Source organism: Cantharellus anzutake (assembly GCF_015039405.1).
Source record: "Cantharellus anzutake strain C23 chromosome Unknown EI90scaffold_109, whole genome shotgun sequence".
Taxonomy (NCBI): domain Eukaryota; kingdom Fungi; phylum Basidiomycota; class Agaricomycetes; order Cantharellales; family Hydnaceae; genus Cantharellus; species Cantharellus anzutake.
The window spans coordinates 92,600-111,618 of record NW_024067059.1 but is presented as its reverse complement, the minus strand read 5'-3'; the positions used below and the strand labels follow the sequence as shown (position 1 = coordinate 111,618).

Below are 19,019 nucleotides of genomic sequence, written 5' to 3'. Positions count from 1 at the left end.
TCTTGCTTAGAATTTTACTCAAAATACCTCCGACCGACGACGATCCTTTTAACATGACGCTCGTTTATAAACCCTCGCATGCTCTCAACAAAATTGATTGTATTCCCTCGATCATAGATTTGATCAACTTGAGTTCTAGACATCACAAGTCACAAGTGGCAATACCAGTCTACAGAGGCCAATGAAAGGCACGATACTAATGTAGCTGCCTCGTTGGGTTCGGAGACAATCCAAGCGCCAAAAGAAAAACAAAGATGAAAATCAACTGGACAAATGAAAGTCTTTCCACCCACAATAATATCCGCGACAGGAGCCATGCCAATGTTTGGAATACCCAAAGTGTCGTATAAAGTAAGGGAAGAGACGCGAATAATGCAAATATCGGGGAACGATGCGACCCAAGGTACAGTTGAGCGGTCCTTGCGAAGAGTCTGAATGACTGTTGAACCCTCCAAACCAATAGCTTGGAGGGGAGGATCGTCTCTCCGTGATACTGGATATAGACTCTGCCACTCAAAGCGAACGCATATAACTCGTCGTGCCGTCCCCCGGGTCCATCATGCTTTCCCAGCCAGCCGTACGTTGACCCTCTGACGTCGTATATCTCCAGCTTCTTCATTATTCGGGGTGAAAAAGTGGTCCTGGGATCAACGTCGCTCCCCATGCGATACACAATGGGGCCTTGGAAATCATCGGGGAGATATACTTGCACGTCACCGTATTTGCTGAATAAGAGCATTCGTACGGCGTGCTCATCTCTGCTGCTCTGAGACGAACAGAATTCCAAGGTGTGTTAATCGATGAGGAGCAACCAACTTGTTCAAGAATACTTACAATCCGAAGGACTGTATCCTTCTCCGCAGCACAGAAGATCGCAGCCGATTCATGATGGGTACCTTCGGGCTGGCAGGCCTCTCCACTGGGTCGACTGGTGCCAATTCCCACAGTGGCATCAATTTGGGATGCAGACTGGAGATTCAGGTTGATTCCATCCAAAGGAGCGCCGCCCTCATCTGACAGGATCCCCTCCGCTTCACTTCGTAGTCGTTCCAGTCCACTGGCTCGCCTTACCCCAGGGGAAAAGACAGGTCGTGAAATGTGTGGATCGATCAACCATTTCCCAGCGATACGTCGAGTCGTCTCAATGTGAATGTAATTGACCCCGTTCCACATTGAGGAAGCTATCAGTGGAATCAGCACATGCCGAAAGATGGTTCAACAATTAACGCATCCAATACCTTCGTCGTTAGGCTCGCGATCGAGTTCCTCGGAAGAAGGCCTCGAAGAGGACGTGTCTTGCATTTCAGATACCACCTACAGTTGCCTTAGTAGTTGGAGACAGGTGCAGATAAAGAACGACATTGACATACTTCACTCATTAGATCTGTGCTCGCGGCTGGGACAGGGTCAAGGCAAGATGACTTGGATTGCCCGATAAGACCCCTCAGGGGCCAATAAATCAAATAGTGTTATAGCGCTTGAAGATGTAATCGAACCAAGTAAGGTCACGCCTTGGCGGAGTTGTCCGACGTGTTGGTGGTTCCTCTGCCCGTGTGGGTGATACGAGAGCAAAGGCCAGACGTCGAAATCAATGTCTGACCAGGTACATAATATCTATTATCTAGTGCTCGCCATTCATACACTCCCAACATTCATTCGGGCGCTGACCGACATGATCATGGTTTGCCCAAAATGAATTGGTCAGGGCGTTAAACTACAGGAGGTCTTCGAAGCTATCCACACGCCCGGACCGGAAGCGAATTGTGTGGAGTGGAGCGAATAGAGGCTGGTAATCTGCCTAGTGGAGGAAGGCTGCCACATTTTCAATCGACGAGTTACAGCATCGCACGGGTTATAAGACACATCGTACTGGCTTTGACATGATCACGACAGAGGCTTGTCGATTGGCACGAGTCTGGCGGGTCCGACACCCAACCAACACCAAGTCGCTTCCGGCAGTCAAATGGCTGTATCGCTGTATTAGCGCGTAACCAGTAACAAAGCAGAGAAACCAGTGTGGCTAGACAGTAGGGCTCCAGCCTCTATGGCTTCGTAACAATATAGCTAGGGCTAGGCAGGGGCGCCACCATCCCCTGTGAGGATATGGTACCGAATTCGATTCACGACACACCAAACGTGGCACGTGGCGCAAACCCAACGCGGCTACCAATATGGTACATACCGCAGAGTGTGCCTGAACACACCCTTTGCCAGTGACCGCTATCATGATCGAAACTTCTCACGACAGAAGGGGTAGGTGAAATTTGGCAGTCACCAACTTTTTCGGCATTTCGGCAGGAAATGACCAAACAAGTGAGAACTAAGGAAGAATTGGCATCTGTCGTATGCGGCTAAAATTACATCCCACCTCCTTTCGACAGCAGCAAGCAAGGTCGCTGTTGTCACCGTTTTTCCCGAAAATTGTACCACGGCACACAAACCCAAAAATAAGGGTAAAATAGCATATGGTCTCCTCGGCCAAGTGATATTCTGGATCTGGTCATGCTTTCAGCCATGCATGAAAGCGCGATTTATAAATAAAGACTTAGATCCGTGATATAATCAGGCTCTGTGTACTCGGGCGAGCGCACAGGCTTTAGGTTGATTCTCTTCCTGATCTTACTGCCTTGCATTTATATGAAGAGCCCTGAGCTTGGCCCTTCGACCGAGCAGCTAGACTTGGACCTAGAGTAGCTGAACAGGTTGAATCCCTGTAACGACACCCGCACTCTTGATTCTGGACCGACTACAACATCGCTGCTTCATCAGGGGGAATGGATGAATGGTAGAACAACTTGCAAGTTACCATCTTCATTGGTTTTGTCTCCCTTAGCAGATGGGGTTATGTACAATGGCTGTTGGGCTCGACCTTCGTACCATGATGTATGCTCGTTGGCTAGGAAGCTGTACGATCTCAACACTATACTGAAGATTGGAATCTGGTCTATGCACGACTATTGGCGTCTCCACTTCTGCGTTGATTAGCAAATCTGGCCGATAAGTGGTGCATGGTCTGCCCATTAAAGCCTTTCGACCACCACCCATGACCCAGATGGATGAACAATCTTCCTGACTTTCGGCCTCTTCTTAATGCTGTCATATCATTTATACGGTGCTCGTACCCAGCGTTTAACAACAAAGGTTGAACCAGCTTTGAGCATTTAATGAGCTCCAATGATAGGCCCGATGATTTATCCTGACTCAAGGGTTTTCGAAAATGACCACCAACTTTAGTTCATTCCTTAGCTGATCGGACCTCACCTCCACTGGCATACACCTTGGACGGATGAAAATAATTCTGGGATTCGGATCAACCGTCGTGCATGTCCTTACGAATCAGTTTGCGTCTCCCGATCACAAAATACACGTGTAAATGGCAGGGCCGTCAGACGGGGTAGTCGCTTTGCAATGCGACAAGGCCAGCAAGGTGCTGTAGAACCACTGCCGCCACAATACGCAAAACGAGTCCCAAGCTCTGTCAACCACCTTAGTACTGACCTCACCAGAAAAACGATGGTGCGCAGGTCAAAGCAAACAGTGGGAACCCATTCCACTCCATGCACTGTTGAGCCTTCCTGGTGAGACCAACCTCAATGCCCCCCCCCCAACACAGAAGTAGGGATCCACTCTCTGTGATAGAGAATGTATACTCTGTCATTCGACGCGAAGATGCATAATTCATCGCCCCCTTTCCGTTGCGATCTCCTAGCAAACTATTCGTCAATGCCGCAGGGTAAATCCTGTACCTCGAGGCTCTCCTTTACTCGGGATGACAAGATCTCGTGCACGTCAACGCCGCTGAGCATTTGGTGCGTAGTTTTTGCCACAAAAGTTGTCCGGGAGGTACACTACACTACAGCATCACCATATTTACTGAAGATGAACAATCGTACAGCATGCTCGATCTAAGTCATAGTGTGGGATCTCGAAGTGAAGAATTCACGTCACAACAAAGAAGGGGACTTACAAGTTGGAGGATGGTACCTTCGCCTGCATTGCATAAGATCACGATTCCCTTGTGACGGCCCCTCGTCGCAAGCTCCCCCATAAGGCTGACCGGAGCTTCAGGTTGTAGGTTATCTAGTCCCAACGAAGCCCCTCATCAACCAGTACTACACGTCCTTGTTCACCAGATCTGGCTCGTGGTATACCATTGTGAAATTTGGGCTATGAGGCGTAAGGATTCTGCACTCTAACTATACGCCCTCGTTGACCGACTCTAGATCGTGACGAGTGGGGATCAATCAGCCAACTGTCAGTGATGCTGCGAGTCATTTCATGCCAGTCCATGCACATAGTTCGTTCTGTTCATCATTAGTCAACCTATTTGACGGGCTTAGCACATGCCGCAACTTAACACAGCAAACCCTTTCGGCCTCTCTCATACCAGTAGAGGGGCGCCTACATATAGCGGTTGACTCCCCATCATCGCAGCAAAGACCTGAACCGAGCTTTGACCCTCTGTCATTTCTCCCTGCCTGTCTGAGCCCAACGACAAACTGGATAACTTATCCGGATAACCAACTTTCAGTTCATTCCCTAGCTGATCAGTCCCCACCTCGTACACACCTTGATTCCACAAAGATTTGTGGTCAGTCCTTAAAAAATCGATTTGCGTCTCTCGATCACAGAATGCTTGGTCGAGCAGCTTTTCTCGCATTCATTAGTGATCTGCAGCAAGCAGAAACGTGATATTCGGGTGAAAATGTCATAAGGAGATGATGGTAGTTACCCCGCTGTCCTGTCAGCCACGTTGCAGTACGATCCGACAGGGCCATTCTAATGTGCTACTGTGGGTTGTAAACATTCCGAGTAACAATCGGTTTCTATACAAAGATCCACCTGACAATGGAAGTAAAGATGATGAAGCATGGTTCTGACAGCACCCAAAGAACAGGAGAAAAGCAAACAGTGGGCCGACGTACTCCACGAGGCATTGTTGAATTTTCCAGGCAAGAAGATAAGAAGTGAGGATCGACTCCCCATGATAGAGAATGTGTACTCTGCCATTCGGCGCAAAGATATATAACTCGTCCTCTCTCCTATCGCTGTCACGATCCCCTAGCCAGCTTTTCGTTAATCCTGTGGATTGGATTTCGTATTCATATAGGCTCTCCACCACTCGAGATGAACAAGTTTCATGAATGTCAACATTGCTGAGCATTTGGTGCACAACTACGCCGCTGAAGTTGTCAGGGAGATACACTTGTACATCACCATATTTGCTGGACGCAAATAGTCGCACGGCATGCTCATCTCTCCTGCTCTAAGGTAACGATGTAACAATGTACTCGATGCGAAGAACAACAAAGTGACTACTTACCAAGTGAAGAATGATATCTTTTTGTGCTATGGAAAAAACCGTAACGTGATCATGACGGATACCTCCTCCAGACTCCTGGGTGCAGACATTCCCGTAAGGTCGACTGGAACCAATCTGCAAGGAAGCATCGATATAAGATGCTGACTGGAGCTTGAGGTTGTATCTTATTCCGGTCCGAGGGAACCACTCATGGATTTCTGCAATCCATTGTCCATCAGATCTGGTTTGTAGTGGCGTAGTAGCGTATGAGACGTGGAAGGCAAGAGAGTTGATTGATTTCTACATACTCTGGTCCACTAGGTCTAGGTCGCGGTACACCATTGTAGAATTTGGGTCGCGACACGTGAGGATCGATCAGCCAATTGCCAGTGATACTGCGATCTTTCGTTATGTCGACATAGTTCATTCCATTTGTCGGCAGCAAACCTATCTGACAAGATCAGTGCATACCCGAGCTCACGGAAAATATACCCCATACACGAGTCCTCACAGGGCATATCCCTCAGGCTCTTTGGCGGTTTGCTGGGGGCTCCTAGGTCCAAGACTACGTGATGGCCTCCAGATGCCATCTAATGCGCCAATGATCAGCAAATGAGTGGAAGTGCTTCATCTGACTTACCTTAAGGCTGATCGCTTGTGTGTTGGTAAGTAGAGCGCACCGCCTTGGCACGTGTACGGTCTCGACTGCAAAAGGCAAGTGTGCATCTTCGTGTGGCTTTTGCGCTGCTCATTCACATCCTGAACCGCCTCGCGCTAAGTTCACTCTGCCGGAACTATAAACGACATTCGCACACTGGGTGGACTCAACCTCAGGAGCCAAGACAATTGGCCTTTAGCCATCCAAAAGTTCGCTGGATATAGCGATCATGTTGACCAAGCGTTGCACGATGAGTCCTGTCCAAATGGCTTAAAAAGTAAGCGAAATGACACAGTAATTCGCCTCAACAATAACCATACAACCGTTTGCTAGAGCAGGATCAGCGGTTCCCCAATAGACTGAAGTCACTATTGTTCATCCCTAAGCTGGGTGAGTTCTCTCCCTTTTAGGACCACTTCCCATGTCCTCCATTTTGGCGTGAAGTTCAACGGTGTTGGCAATTTGTGAGGGGAGAGGTTCCTGGCCAGTAGAATCGCGATGTATGAAGCATAAATGGGGATACGCCCGCATTTCGATACCGGCAGGCGTAGATGTGCCTCCCATCAGTGAAGGAGCGCAGGAAGAAATTAGGGACATATGGCGTATCAATGCCTGCTGCTGACAAATGATGATGCACCAGCATAACTTCCGCCCCAGCAGATGGAGGAACCGAACAACTCCACGCGTCGCACCTCTGATCCATTGAAGCGGGTCGTCGTGCCAAACCGTTGGAGCGACGGGTGTCGTGAGGATCTGACGCCGGAGGCGTGTCAATGGAGTTACAGGCAGCATTCCTCGTTGCTTTGGTAGGTATGCGTTCTTCATCTATCAAATACAAGTGAACACTCATTTGCACCAGGACCCGAAAAATGGTGCCGTAAACTGGAGCACCACCTGAACATCCTCCCCGAAGGGGTTTGTCGTTCGCACCCTAATTGAGTACCGTGGTGCACACATGTAGCTCGTAGAAGTTCTGGTGAAGCAGCCAGGTTGAAACCCCGCAGACGATGCATGCGCGTACCAAGACGTAGAGGGCGCAGCAATCAGATCGATCAGCATGTCAAAATTAGTGAAACTGAGTAGAGAGTGCTAGTGCTTTTGGTCGGGACATTCAACATGCACGTTGCGGCTGATCACGGCGATAGAGCACAACAATGAACTCTTAATTCTCACCCACAACATCGTCCGGTCGGAGCCCCCTCGACCGCGTTATGCTGGAGTTGCACGCGAGGTAGCGTTGGGGAAAAACTGGGGAAACAGGCCTTTAAAACATTGCGTTTATCCTAGGCTTCCTGAGTAGCCCCATTTCGCAGGGAATCCTCCAATGACAGCAGCGAATTATCCCTTGTGTTTCAGGCTCCTTTCCAGAGCTGCAAAGGCCTTCATGCTCGCATCAATCGCCGTCTCTTGTGCATCTTCCAGATCGTCGATCAGCGGAACGGTGAGCTTTTCGGAGCCTCCTCCCACCATAGAAGACATCTTCGTCCGTTCTTTGGTCTTTCTCCGCTGCTCACGAAGTTTGCGGAGTTCATCGGGCCATTCATGTTCCTGCCATGCCTGTGACTGCGGTAAAGACTCGAGTTTAGCGAGTGCCGAGGTGAGGTTAATACGGAAAGACTTTTTTGCGTCCATGTAGATGTCGTATACGCATACAGCGCAGCCTGACATGCTTTTGGGAACAAGAGTAATTAGGGTACAAACACGGATAACGGAAACCAGTACTTGCCAACATTCTGCAAGGAGACATTCATTGAGGAACATTCAACACTGTGGAATAAAGACGCAACTGACCGTCCGCAGTAGGAGGGGTTGGCTTCTTCGGAACTTTGACACCATGGAATGACGTGTACTCCTGACCACCTCTAACTAGCCTTGACGCAGCAGCCTTAGTGCTTTCGTTGGCCAGTCCTTGGTCACTAAGCTTCGAAACTCCCACATCTATTGACGATTCTTCCGTTTGTGAAGGGCATGGCGCATGAGAGAAGCGTGCTGAGAGGTTTTGACCTCCCCTGAACGCGTGAAAATGTCGAGCTATTCGAGGTGTTGGATGCGTGCCAATGGCCGAATATGATGTTCGGGACAGATAAGAGTAGCACGGTCGACAAAAGAGCTTCTCAGGTGTCATGAACAATGGCCCAGCTGCCAAGAAGCTCTCAACTACGGAGAAATGTCAATGACCTTCCTGTGACCACATGACTGCTACGATAGTTCAATTTGACGACCGAGGCATGGCGATTTGTGATGCTTGCTTCCATGGACCCGAGCTTATGTGGTGTCTGATGCCTACCCAGTGCACGCGGTTCACAGTGGCTAATCCCAAGATCGCATAGGGAATCCTGCAAGAATCAAGGGGTTCGTCAACCCACTCACATTCGTGAACATTCTCTTCTGATTTGTATTGTACAGAAGGAATGTGCATTTGCATGCAACGTCGTGCAGTGCTACCGCCTCCTTTGAACTTTCTATAGGGAGGACTGTACTTGAATTCCAACCGTTTAATAACGAGGTACTATTCCAACCTCGTGGAGCACTTGTTCAGTAAGGCCTCAGCAATTCTATGTCGGAAGAGATGGCTTCCCCGTCGATCATCAGCTCTGCCTTTGGTTGATATTGGCCGTTGGCCTGATGAATTGGAGCTGGAAACGCACCATCACCTTCCCAGTCCCCGGAGCTGTGGATTTCCCAGTATCACTTCTCAGCGACCTTGCGAGAAGACATTTTACTTGCCTAAGCAAATACCCCAAACTTGGTGCCCACTTGCTATCCAGATTCTGCCAACCCAGATAAGAGCAGGCCAAGAAAAAAGGTTACAAACATGCACTCGCCCTTCGCTAACCTTACCGATGATCGGGGCACCGGTCTTACTCGAGTCAGGCCTGTAGCAGGCCTGAACGATAAAATCTGAGCGGTCAAATGCACCCTCGATCCACTCATCCTTGACCACTTGTCGAACACGTTCTTTCAGTCGCTCTTCGCCTTCGCTGTTATACTTGACGTCTGCGCAGCTGAGAGGAAGTGGAGTCTTGTCTGTGAGCCCCGCACCACATACGTAGAGCGTATTGTCGGGGCGAGGGTAGAATTCTGGCTGTGCAATTTGGCCGTTTGGAAGCACAAGCGTGCAAAATAGCGCATGTGGAGAAAATCTATGAGATGATGGTGGTGAGAGAACTATTGATGTTGACAGATTGCTGGTTGTGAATGTCAGTAACAGTGTCACAAAATATTTTTGAGAAGAGACTCGCCTAGATACAATGTCACCAGCAGCATCAGCCTTTCTTCCAAGTAATTTCTTCGCCAGTTTGCCTGTCCAAGGTCCTGCGGCAAAGACGACATCCGTCGCTCCTAGTTCAGTTACCTCTCCACTTTGTAAGCGGACATTGACGATGTTTGAACCCAGGCTGATAGATTCGATACCGTTCACTTCCCCCATGGTCACTTTGACTCGTCCCGTCTCCATCGCTAATTCGATCAAAGACTCAGACATTAGGAGAGGGTGAACTTGGGCGGTACTATGCTCTCCACCAAGGACGAGGCTATCGGCATCCTTAAGCCACTCAACCTCAAGTCCATTCACTGCGACTCTCCTGCTCCCACCATCCTCCTGCTCTTTCCCAATGATTCTGTCTATACCCAAGGTAGTAAGCTTTCGGTAACCCCATTTCTCTTGCCCATTATGTTCATCGGCAAGCTCCTCGTGTAGTCGAAAAGAGAGTTCGCCCAACGAAGCAGTTGGCTCAGCGTGCCAATCCTTAGCAATAAAGCCACCGCCTTTTCCTGACGCTCCAGCCGCGATCGATGATGCTTCGATAAGATGAATTGCAGTATTTCCTATCTAGTAAAACGAGATAAATCGGTATGCAGGCGTGTCTTCCAGGAAATCGTCATCTTTGAGTGGAACTGATGCACGAACGTTTGGATGGCGAGACAGGTAGTATGCTATCGATGTACCTATGATGCCCCCGCTATGATGCATGTGTCGGCGCAGGAGATCAAGATTGCGCAAGTTGCGAGCCAGTGTAAGTGGTTCTCGCCACTGGCCATCACTTACCCAATAATCACGATTGACCGTTTACCAGCGCTTGTATCATCCATCCAAATCGCGGTGAAACTAAATGATGTGCCACAACGGCAACGTAATATATGTTTGGCGCACCCTAGCTTGCCGCCCCTCAATTGTCGATCGCAAGGACATCGCCACCTCATGTAAACAATCGTACATAGAGAACAGTTTCTAAACAAGGTAGGACTCTAATGGTTATACTTTGGCAAGTACTTGTGCTGCCAATTCATTGTTGCTTTTTGCGTGACAAAGCCATTTTCAGCTATTGTCATGTGAGGCCGAGCGATCCGCCAAACGTTCGCTCTAGCGTGATCGCCAGTTGCACTCGCACGATGTTCGGCAAACCTGGACCCTCCAGGCTTTTGTCGCCATTTTCTAGGCAGGAACCTTCTGGACACCCCAATGATTCGTCACGGACCTCCGCCTCCCCGACTCCCGGGATCAAGATCACCGCTTCCCCTACTTTGATCGAAGGAACGATTTGTAGAGATCATGACAGATCCGCGCAATCTCTTCTCGGATCTCTTCTCGAGCCTCCTATTACCTCCGCAGCAACTCCGTCTTCTATCGGCAGCGGCGCTAGAGAATCAAAAAACGGATCCTCCTTTCGAAGCAGTATATCTGCGCGGTTTTGGAGAAGCCCAAGCCCCGGTCCTAATCAGGGCAACAAGTCAAGTGTGTCCCATCTGGAACAGCCCATTCCCGCTACCCCCCTCCAGTCGTACCCTGATGAATCGCGACCATCTTCATCCCTTTCTACCTCTGATATCAAAATTGATATTCCTCGTGCGACGCCCGGCTCAAACGCGGCCTCCAGTAATCCTGCGAACTTTCGGGCACAACTAAAACGCGTGGGTGTGGAATTAGATGATTCTTTGTTGGAGCCGACGAAGTCTTCCTCAGCTTCAGCCAGTGATATGAAGAAAAAGTTCATCAAAGGTTCACGTGGTGTTCTCCTCGCTGCGGCCTTTGGTCTCAAGGTCATTCCCGTTCCGTATCTTGATAAGGTCACGGATCTGCTTCTGGGACTACTTGAAGTTTACGAGGTTGGACTCCAGTTTTGAATTCGAAATCCTTCATGTCAGCTCACGTTCATCCCATCTGTGCCTGATCACATGTAGAGTGTTGACGGGAATGAGGAGAATCTCAGAGGTCTAGATGACGACATCCGAACGGCCTACACCGACATCTTGGTCCCGCTCCAAATGTGGGAGGACCAGATCCCTTCTGAAATTGAATCTCTAGTCAAGGCACTGCATTCGTGCGTGCATAATCTTTGTCAATCGTTCACTTTATCTCAATAACCCACGACAGGGACTTGGAGAAACAGTCTGGGCAGATCGAATTACTCAAGAGTCAAAACCTCCTACAAAAAATCCTATCAGCAGATGTGACTCAGAATATAAGCGATGTGAGGGCGTGCATCAACAAGGCCATTGCCTCGTTCTCTGTTCGTTTCCAACTACACGCAAGGCGGTTTCCTAGCTGATTAAACGTTTCGACAGGCAGGGACACAACTTTTGGCACTTCTCAACGCAATCAAGTCATCAACTCAATGTATGTCACTTTGTGCGTGCTGTTAGGGACCTTATTGACTGCACTTGTAGCCCTCCTCGATAAGCTTGGGCATGTCGCTGCTGAGCACATTTACGTAACAAGCAAGTCGAAGTGCCACCCAGAGACTCGAAAGGAGATGCAAGAATCCCTTCTCTATCACTTACGTGAAGCCAAGAACCGATTTGTCTGGCTATGTGGTTCACCAGGTACTGGGAAGACCGCAATATGTTTAAGCATCACATCCGTTCTTAAGGAGCAGGGTACCCTCGCGGCATCATTTTTTTGGGACAAGAACCAAAAGGGATCCGGGCTGGACTCTATCGAGCGGTTTCCGTCTACACTTGCCCATCAGCTTGCACGCTTCAACAATGCCTTCAAGAGATCGCTCATCAAACGCCTCAAGCGCGCAGATCTTGAATTCATCCATAAACTCCCTCTGAAAGAACAGATAAAGGCTCTAATCATCGAGCCGATGAGTGATCTCAAGGAGTTACTATCCTCGAGCGGCGATCGTTTCTTCATTATTCTGGATGGCTTAGATGAGTGTGGAAGCCAAGAGGTACTCGAGGCACTAATGAAGCTGGTACTTGCACTTCATGAGCTGCCAGCCCCATTTGCCATACTAGTCAGTTCTCGGCCAGACCTAGAAGTCGAGTTAGCTTGGACTGAAGCTCTCGATCTGGGTCATCCCGTAACATCCGAAGATATGGATAAGATTCCAAAACGTGAAACTCTCTCTACGATTCGTCACATGGTGGAGGAAGGGCTCGAGGATCGCATCCAACAATCCAAGTGGAAACCATCGGAAGCAGAACTCAACTCCTTTGCTTCCGCTTGTCGTGAACTGACCATTATTGCCTCGATCCGAATTCGGGATGTGCGCTCACGAACTCGTCGTGGCGTAACACTTAAATCCGAGTTTAAATACTTTTGCAATCTCGTTGATGCTCCCGCTGATGTCAACGAGGAGTACTTGCGCATTCTCCAACGTGCGTACTTTCCTGGGGTTCCTCCAGAGATAGCTAAGAGCTATCGTGAGGTACCCCCAGAGATAGCCAAAAAGTACCGTGGGGTTACCCCGGAGACAGCCAGGAAGTATCGTGACATTGTTGGGTCAATCATTATAGCACACGAGTCACTCAGCGCGCAAGACATGTGGCGACTGATGAAGATTACTAAGCTCGAGGCGCATGCAATATTGGAACCAATCAGTTCAATAGTCAACTTTCCCTCGGAGAACACCGGGAGCCCCAACTTCTACCACGCGACGGCGAAAGAATTTATTACTGGCAGGCCAATTGGAGACGAACTTGACGAAGTGTTCTTTGTAGATGATCCGAAGGGGCATTTCCTTGGATTACCGCTGCTTAGATCTTTTAACGACAGATGTCAGAAGGGTGTGTTTGGGATACCCACTAATCCTCCTCTGGGAGACCAAAACAAGTGGGATAATTTTTTGAGGAAGAGACGTGACCGTCCCCGGCTTGTCAATTATGAGATTAACAACTTGCTCTTCCACCTGGACCCCTCTCAACTCTTTTCAGAGCAACCCAATGAGTTGCAGAAAGAGTTTAACGACTTCCTTACACAAAACTTTCTTGCGTTCATCGTGTTGTCCCCTGTTGGAACTGAAGTGCCGAGTGAATTGCTTCAGCCCAGTACTGTGAGTAAGACTCCAAATGGTTGTTCACATGCAACGCTTATTTGAATGATATGACGTTGCTTTGCAGAATCGCATTTCAACTGAGCTTCTGAAAGAAGTTGGAAAGGCAAATCATTTCAGAGTCCAGTTCACTCCCTGGCATCTCTACCGATCGCTCCTTCCTTTCGCTCCGCCCTCATCACCCCTTTACAAATTGTATGGCCATTTTTCTGACCCTGTTCGCATCTTCAGTGCTTCTGGCGAGTTTTCTAGTCGCACGATCCCATTAAGCGACGAAGCTCTCAGTGCTCGAGGGCTCATGGAGGCGAAGCTAAGTCCATTGCCAGAGATGGGTGTATGGGATAATGAATGGGTAAATTATGAAGCTGAGTTACGTGAACTTGATGTTCGGAATGGTGTTGTGACGTGCGCTGCGCTCTCTCGAGATGGCCACCACATTGCACTTGCCTTTGGTAGTGGTATTGTCGAGATTGCCGACATCGACCAGCAGCGCACGGTCACTCGGTTTGAATGCGATCCACCTCGTCTTCTAATTTGGGTCGAGTTCGTTCATGACAACCACCGAATCGCTACAGAGGATAGTGAGGGGAATATCACCATTTTCAGCCGTGATATACGAGCCATGAGGCTTAGCACTCTCCCCAGTGGGCGCTATCCACCTGTCACTGCAGTGTCAGACAATGGATTGTTAATAGCACGAATTCAGCAGGATCTTGGGAGGAATTGGTACGACTACATGTCACTCCTATATGTTTCGGATGACCTGTCTGTTCAACCTCTCGCCTCTCCCCCTTCTGACACCTCCACACCATCCTCCCAACCTGATTCCAAGTTAGCCATCCCCCACCGTCGTACGATCGGTTTCTCTCCAGGAGCACGATATGTTGCCGCTTTTGATGGGATCAGCGCCTGCGTCTGGTCAACAGAGTCACGCGAGTTCATTGCACGTTATCACGTTACGGCTTTAGAGTATTGGATTCTCAATCCCGGCACCGCCCCCCTTTGTCCATATTCCATCTCAGATCCCATGTCCACCGGACCTGCGCTTCCTTTGAGAGATGATACTGTGGACGTAGAGACGGACTCAGGGCTCAACGCGGACGAGTCTTGGATCAAGCGCCCATTCTACGACCTCTTACCGAGCATGAGAGAGGTCATGCACAATGATGTCCGTTCATTTGCAACAGGCAGAACTCCACTGTTACAATCGGTTGGGATGACGTCCGGAATATGGTTTAATGGTGAGAGGGAGCTCGTAGTCCCAGGAAACTATCAACCGATCCAGAACAACGCCAAAAGCAGGGTCAGCTGGTATGGGGATCGAGTGCCCGATGATCTCACATACTCCTACCGTCCTTCGTCCAGCAGGGATGGGACTCGATTTCTGCTCCAGGGCCGGACGAAAGCTCCAATCGTTGTGGATATCAGCGAAGTTGTTTAGTATCCCTATGAAGCTTGCTATTTCTTATTCCCCTCCGTTTTTGGTTCTCAAGCTTGAGTGTACTCACGTCTCATGGAGCACTGCGTACTATACAACATATCACGATTTTGTAATCAATGTCTAGCAACCGCGTGGGAAGATGAACCGCAAATGGATTAGAACTGCTCGTAGGAGGTAGCGAAGTTAATTCTCTGGCTATTCAAGCAATCAGAGCCTCTCCCAAGACAAAGGGACTAGACAATGTGTGATGCCCCAAGATTACTCAGGATCCGGAATTTATTTCGTTCAATGAGGTCGCCAATCCCTCGGGTCACATCTCAGCTTGATTACTTTTTCTGGTTCTTTCTTGGTTTTTTAGAAACTTATTTCTGTGCATACTGCACAAATAATAGGCTTTTGAGCATGGAGTTCGGTTGTCATGTCATGTTGGAAAGGGGTGCAGAAAATTTCCGTCTCAAACCATACATATATACATGCAACGAGAACAATGCATGCCATGATCGTAGCAGAGGGCGGTGCAGAGCTGCGCGTGCGCCTGCAAGCCCACTCCTCTTTGTCTGGTTTGGTGCCTGAGTTTTGATCCCTTCCTTCGAGAGATCCCCCTCTAAAATATTGTAGGTTACATTCCTTAAGCTATGAATCATATATGCGACAAATAGGGCGCTCACAGCGTGCAGTTCCAATCAACCATTGAGCGATACGATAACGGTCCCCATATCGATTCGATTCTTAGGGTTAAATTCAAGGCAGGGGGCGAGAGTTTTCTCAGTCTGTGTTGAAGGAGGGGTAAATGGTGGCTTGGACTGTGCAAGAGCCGCAGGGTTGTGCATATCAACAAGTATGGTTGTGGTGGAGTATGGTTGCTCGTTGCGAAGTATCTGTGTACAGCTGTCATACTTAACCTTAACAAATATGTGCTCATACCTCCATGGCTGTACATCCGAATCCCCACACATCACTTTCCTTGGTTGAACCAGACTCACCAACCGTCACCTCCGGCGCTGTGTATCTCAAGACCATCCCGTATCCCACGACCGTCGGACCGGGACGTGTTGTCGTGTCCCATATAAGGAACGATGTCCCAAAATCGCACAACTGCGGTATATTCCCATTCATGACGACATTCGCCTGACGATGAAGATGGTCCCATAAGAAGGGCTGATTGCACTAACATGTAAAATGAAAATGATTCACGGGTGTAATATCGCCATGCACTACATCCTCTGAATGAAGATACTCTACGCCATGAGCAATTCCGTAAATCTAGGGTGTCAACAGATGAGTAGCGATGAACACGACGCGAAGTTGGATTCACCAAGGCCCGACGATCGGCATTAGGATGCCGCTCTAAAAAACCCCTCACATTCCCTCCGTCACACCAATTTGACACCAAGCTCGGTCGGAAATCTTCCTTGATATATGATATCCAGCCATAAAGCTGAACTATGTGTGGGTGCGTCAACTGGCACCACACCCTCATCTCACGAATCAAGTGCTTGGATTGAGAGTGAACGGGTGTGGAATGCCCATCATGTCCGAGTCTCCTTACCTCAAAGGACCGGCTGAAACCCCCGACAACCTTTACGCAAACCTTGCGCTGGAAAGATGCGAGGGAAGGTAGCTAAATGATTCCGAGTGCCCGCGAGGAGACACGAACGTTGTTGTAGATTCCCTTGTATATTGTCCCAAAACATCCTTGCTCTCTGGCACGCTGGGGGTCTGTGTCGATTACCCCGTTGAGGTTCCGAGGGTCAATTTGCAGCATCCTCTCCTCAAGCTCTTGTTGCCAGGATTTGTCGGCGGGCTCCATGGGCTTCAATCTATGAGACGCAAGGGACGGAGATAGTTGAGAAGCAAACGCCAAAGAGGGTGGTGGAGCGAATCAATGCTGGTGTAACTGCGCGTGCAAAGAATAGCCCACCTTCATTCGATAAGCTATCGTTCTTGCCTGATTTGGAAATGCATATTCATACTAAAAAACCCGTCCATGCTTACTACGCAACGTTGTATAGCTGAGAAGTTAGATGCATTAGCCTCAACCACAGCTAACAGATGTCAACATCTTGGCAGAGATGCGTCATCTACTTAATCATTGTAAGTATAATAACACACGACGAGAATCCTGTCTGTGATTAAATTGACCTCTCAAGTAGATGGCATTGAGCTGTTGCAAGCGCATCTTCTGCTATTGTTTTGGACCTCCCCAAACGAGTTTTCAAGATGTACGGACGGCGCCGGATGTTATCCACACAAACCGAGCGCGGCAACACAGCTTTGGACTCTTGATGACTACCATGTGTGCTTCCCACTGTTTCTCGCTCGAATGCCAATATTTTAGACGTCATCCGTCCGCGCCTTTATGAGCTTTCCGGTGGAACACCGTAATAATGAGCCAAAGATAAAGCAAATGAGGTGCGGAGTGGAAGCGAAGCAAAGTAGATCACGCGAAGCAGGGGTGCACAGACGCTTGCGGGGTCGGTAAGCTCAGGCGAAAGGAAACAAAATCGAATCACATTGGTGAAGGCACGGATTATTGGTGAAGGGAGGAACGAGAACGGGCGGGTTTGGAGTGTGTTCTTCTCATAGTAAAACAGTGAAACTCCCCCAATACGGGTGGCTTTTATTCAAGGGACGTAGCTTCAATTGGTGGATTAGAGGGAAGGAGAAATGAGGTTCATGTCCTACTGGGGACAACTCAATAGGATTTGCTATAAAGTTTCGCAAGAATTTGTTTGCAAGACCCGCTACGGAGCGGCAGAAACAATAGCAATGGTAGTGAAAAAAATTGACAAGAGATAGGATAGGTCTATGGGTGAGTACGTTATAGTGCCGCTTGGTGAGATGACTTTCGGGCAATCAGCTGAGGAGACGAATTACCAGCCAAGTTTTGGTTGGAAGGGGTGCAGCTCGACATGGTCAGAAGGAGAGTGCGAAAGTAGGAAAAAAAAATGAGGCTAGCGATCGTGGTTTGGAAAAGAGGCATGCCATCGTTGGTGTTGACAACTTTGCAATTTCGCTCACCGGCCCCCGGTTTGAACGAATAACCATGCCGGAAAAAAAAAACGGATCTGTTGACGAAGAATAGATTGGGCGACTTTTTGTGACCGAAGAGGTATGGCTCGAATGGCACCAGGACCAAGCTAAGTTAGTGACCTCAGCAGGCTCAAGAAGCTTCGCTTGCACAACTGCATGACCGACCGGGACCCGGATTAAATTGAATCTCGATAAGCATAATACGTGATTGGCTCAGTTGGATTTTCCTCGTCTGGCGTTATATTTAGGGTGAAGTGCTGGCTCAGATCAACATCCCAGTTGGTGTTCATCTCTTTGAGGCGGTAGTGGTCAGGTGACCGCTGACGGATGGCTCGATGGCCGAATTTATTCGTCTATTTGTCCGAGGCGGAAGATGAAACCCGGCTCAGTGCCAGAACTAACTATACCGGTCGCGAGGAATGCTACTAAGGTGTCTCGCTTATTGTGAAGCCCCGTATCTATCTTAGTGTCAAATGCAAACGAGAACGCAGACGAGTCGGTAATGCCCACTCGAAATTCTAGGCTAATTTATGGCTGCTGCATGTGGATACAGCAACGAGGCGTCTCCTAGGAAAGGACTCACTAGCCCTCAGGTACAATATCACCAACTTCGCTGGCAGGCGTACCCTTTCCAAGGCCCCTGCTGCAATAATCAGTGTTCATTGCTGCTAGTTCAGTTGCCTCCCCGCTCTGTATTGACGGCATCTGAACTCAGTAGTTTATCATATTCGGTCATCCCTCTTATGTCTGCACATTCCCGCTCCTCCATTGTGAAAGGGTCTCTCAGTCCTAAACACCCCATACAAGCTTGTCGATGCATCCCATGAAATGGATGGTGCGCAACTGCGATATTCTCACTACTTACGACAACGTTTTCCTCGGGATATCACCTCATTCTGTGGTCTCTCGAGCTTCTCTTACATGTACCACTTATTTGCTTTGCTGGATGCCAGGCGTTAAGGCTGCGCTCGAGATGGAGGCAGGAAAGTATCCTATTGTCCAAGAACCTACCTGGTATCACCAGACCTACGTCAGTCCTGGTCCTGTCGTATTCCACATACTACTCCATCTTCCTCGGCTCGCGGTTTAAACAATGTTTCTGAGACCGTGCTCGAATATCAAAGCGGCCTGGAACTGTGCATTTCGTTTCTGATGTCCATTCATCCGTGTCCCACTCTGTGTTTTTCTGTACTCTGTGCAGACCTCTGGCTAATTTCCAAAGGTCGAGGGGAATTTTATTCTTATGGGTGAAATATTGACAATGTCCAGATTGCCTTGTAACCACATTCTATGATATATAGGGCG

General features: G+C 48.9%; 7 protein-coding genes across 7 annotated transcripts; 2 read left to right on the top strand and 5 right to left on the bottom strand.

Annotated features, from left to right (window-relative positions):
• Positions 1-467: 467 nt before the first annotated feature.
• On the bottom strand, positions 468-1,699 carry EI90DRAFT_149595 (uncharacterized protein). The gene is made up of 3 exons (XM_039051851.1): positions 1,371-1,699; positions 1,239-1,314; positions 468-1,181 (listed from the first exon to the last, which is right to left on the bottom strand). Exons 1-3 carry the CDS (start codon positions 1,377-1,379, stop codon positions 619-621), a joined length of 648 nt encoding a protein of 215 aa, XP_038909477.1. The 5' UTR covers positions 1,380-1,699; the 3' UTR covers positions 468-618.
• Positions 1,700-4,680: 2,981 nt separating this feature from the next.
• On the bottom strand, positions 4,681-5,796 carry EI90DRAFT_148491 (uncharacterized protein). Its single transcript, XM_039051836.1, has 3 exons — positions 5,611-5,796; positions 5,324-5,543; positions 4,681-5,266 (listed from the first exon to the last, which is right to left on the bottom strand). Exons 1-3 carry the CDS (start codon positions 5,727-5,729, stop codon positions 4,745-4,747), a joined length of 861 nt encoding a protein of 286 aa, XP_038909476.1. The 5' UTR covers positions 5,730-5,796; the 3' UTR covers positions 4,681-4,744.
• A 2,631-nt stretch (positions 5,797-8,427) lies between these two features.
• On the bottom strand, positions 8,428-9,933 carry EI90DRAFT_2979148 (FAD dependent oxidoreductase; the record flags this gene model as incomplete). The annotated part of the gene is made up of 4 exons (XM_039055965.1): positions 8,428-8,631; positions 8,688-9,148; positions 9,203-9,792; positions 9,859-9,933. 4 exons carry the CDS (start codon positions 9,931-9,933, stop codon positions 8,549-8,551), a joined length of 1,209 nt encoding a protein of 402 aa, XP_038909475.1. The 3' UTR covers positions 8,428-8,548.
• A 310-nt stretch (positions 9,934-10,243) lies between these two features.
• Positions 10,244-10,941, top strand: EI90DRAFT_3085191 (uncharacterized protein; the record flags this gene model as incomplete). The annotated part of the gene is made up of 2 exons (XM_039062121.1): positions 10,244-10,871; positions 10,930-10,941. The coding sequence occupies exons 1-2, from the start codon at positions 10,353-10,355 to the stop codon at positions 10,939-10,941; spliced, it is 531 nt and encodes a 176-aa protein (XP_038909474.1). The 5' UTR covers positions 10,244-10,352.
• A 1,873-nt stretch (positions 10,942-12,814) lies between these two features.
• EI90DRAFT_148739 (uncharacterized protein) lies at positions 12,815-14,716 on the top strand. The gene is made up of 2 exons (XM_039051840.1): positions 12,815-13,240; positions 13,472-14,716. Exons 1-2 carry the CDS (start codon positions 13,071-13,073, stop codon positions 14,679-14,681), a joined length of 1,380 nt encoding a protein of 459 aa, XP_038909473.1. The 5' UTR covers positions 12,815-13,070; the 3' UTR covers positions 14,682-14,716.
• A 377-nt stretch (positions 14,717-15,093) lies between these two features.
• Positions 15,094-16,491, bottom strand: EI90DRAFT_3158734 (kinase-like domain-containing protein; the record flags this gene model as incomplete). The annotated part of the gene is made up of 7 exons (XM_039066187.1): positions 15,094-15,285; positions 15,350-15,559; positions 15,606-15,809; positions 15,876-15,944; positions 15,997-16,176; positions 16,231-16,278; positions 16,339-16,491. The coding sequence occupies 6 exons, from the start codon at positions 16,489-16,491 to the stop codon at positions 15,365-15,367; spliced, it is 849 nt and encodes a 282-aa protein (XP_038909472.1). The 3' UTR covers positions 15,094-15,285; positions 15,350-15,364.
• Positions 16,492-16,906: 415 nt separating this feature from the next.
• EI90DRAFT_3085185 (uncharacterized protein) lies at positions 16,907-17,664 on the bottom strand (the record flags this gene model as incomplete). The annotated part of the gene is given in 3 exon segments (XM_039062120.1): positions 16,907-17,357; positions 17,377-17,487; positions 17,528-17,664. Coding segments are annotated over 2 exon segments (248 nt in total), but the record flags the coding sequence as incomplete, so codon positions are not given.
• Between the last annotated feature and the right edge of the window lie 1,355 nt (positions 17,665-19,019).

Bases quoted from the DNA above. Each gene is read 5' to 3' on its own strand.
- EI90DRAFT_149595 (XM_039051851.1), bottom strand. The intron at 1,182-1,238 runs GTATTGGATGCG...TTCCACTGATAG, and splicing joins TCGCGAGCCTAACGACGAAG to CTTCCTCAATGTGGAACGGG.
- EI90DRAFT_148491 (XM_039051836.1), bottom strand. From the start codon at position 5,729: ATGAACTATGTCGACATAACGAAAGATCGCAGTATCACTGGCAATTGG. The intron at 5,544-5,610 runs GTATGTAGAAAT...ACTACAAACCAG, and splicing joins CCTAGACCTAGTGGACCAGA to ATCTGATGGACAATGGATTG. The intron at 5,267-5,323 runs GTAAGTAGTCAC...TCGTTACCTTAG, and splicing joins AAGATATCATTCTTCACTTG to AGCAGGAGAGATGAGCATGC.
- EI90DRAFT_148739 (XM_039051840.1), top strand. From the start codon at position 13,071: ATGAGATTAACAACTTGCTCTTCCACCTGGACCCCTCTCAACTCTTTT. The intron at 13,241-13,471 runs GTGAGTAAGACT...TCGCATCTTCAG, and splicing joins AATTGCTTCAGCCCAGTACT to TGCTTCTGGCGAGTTTTCTA.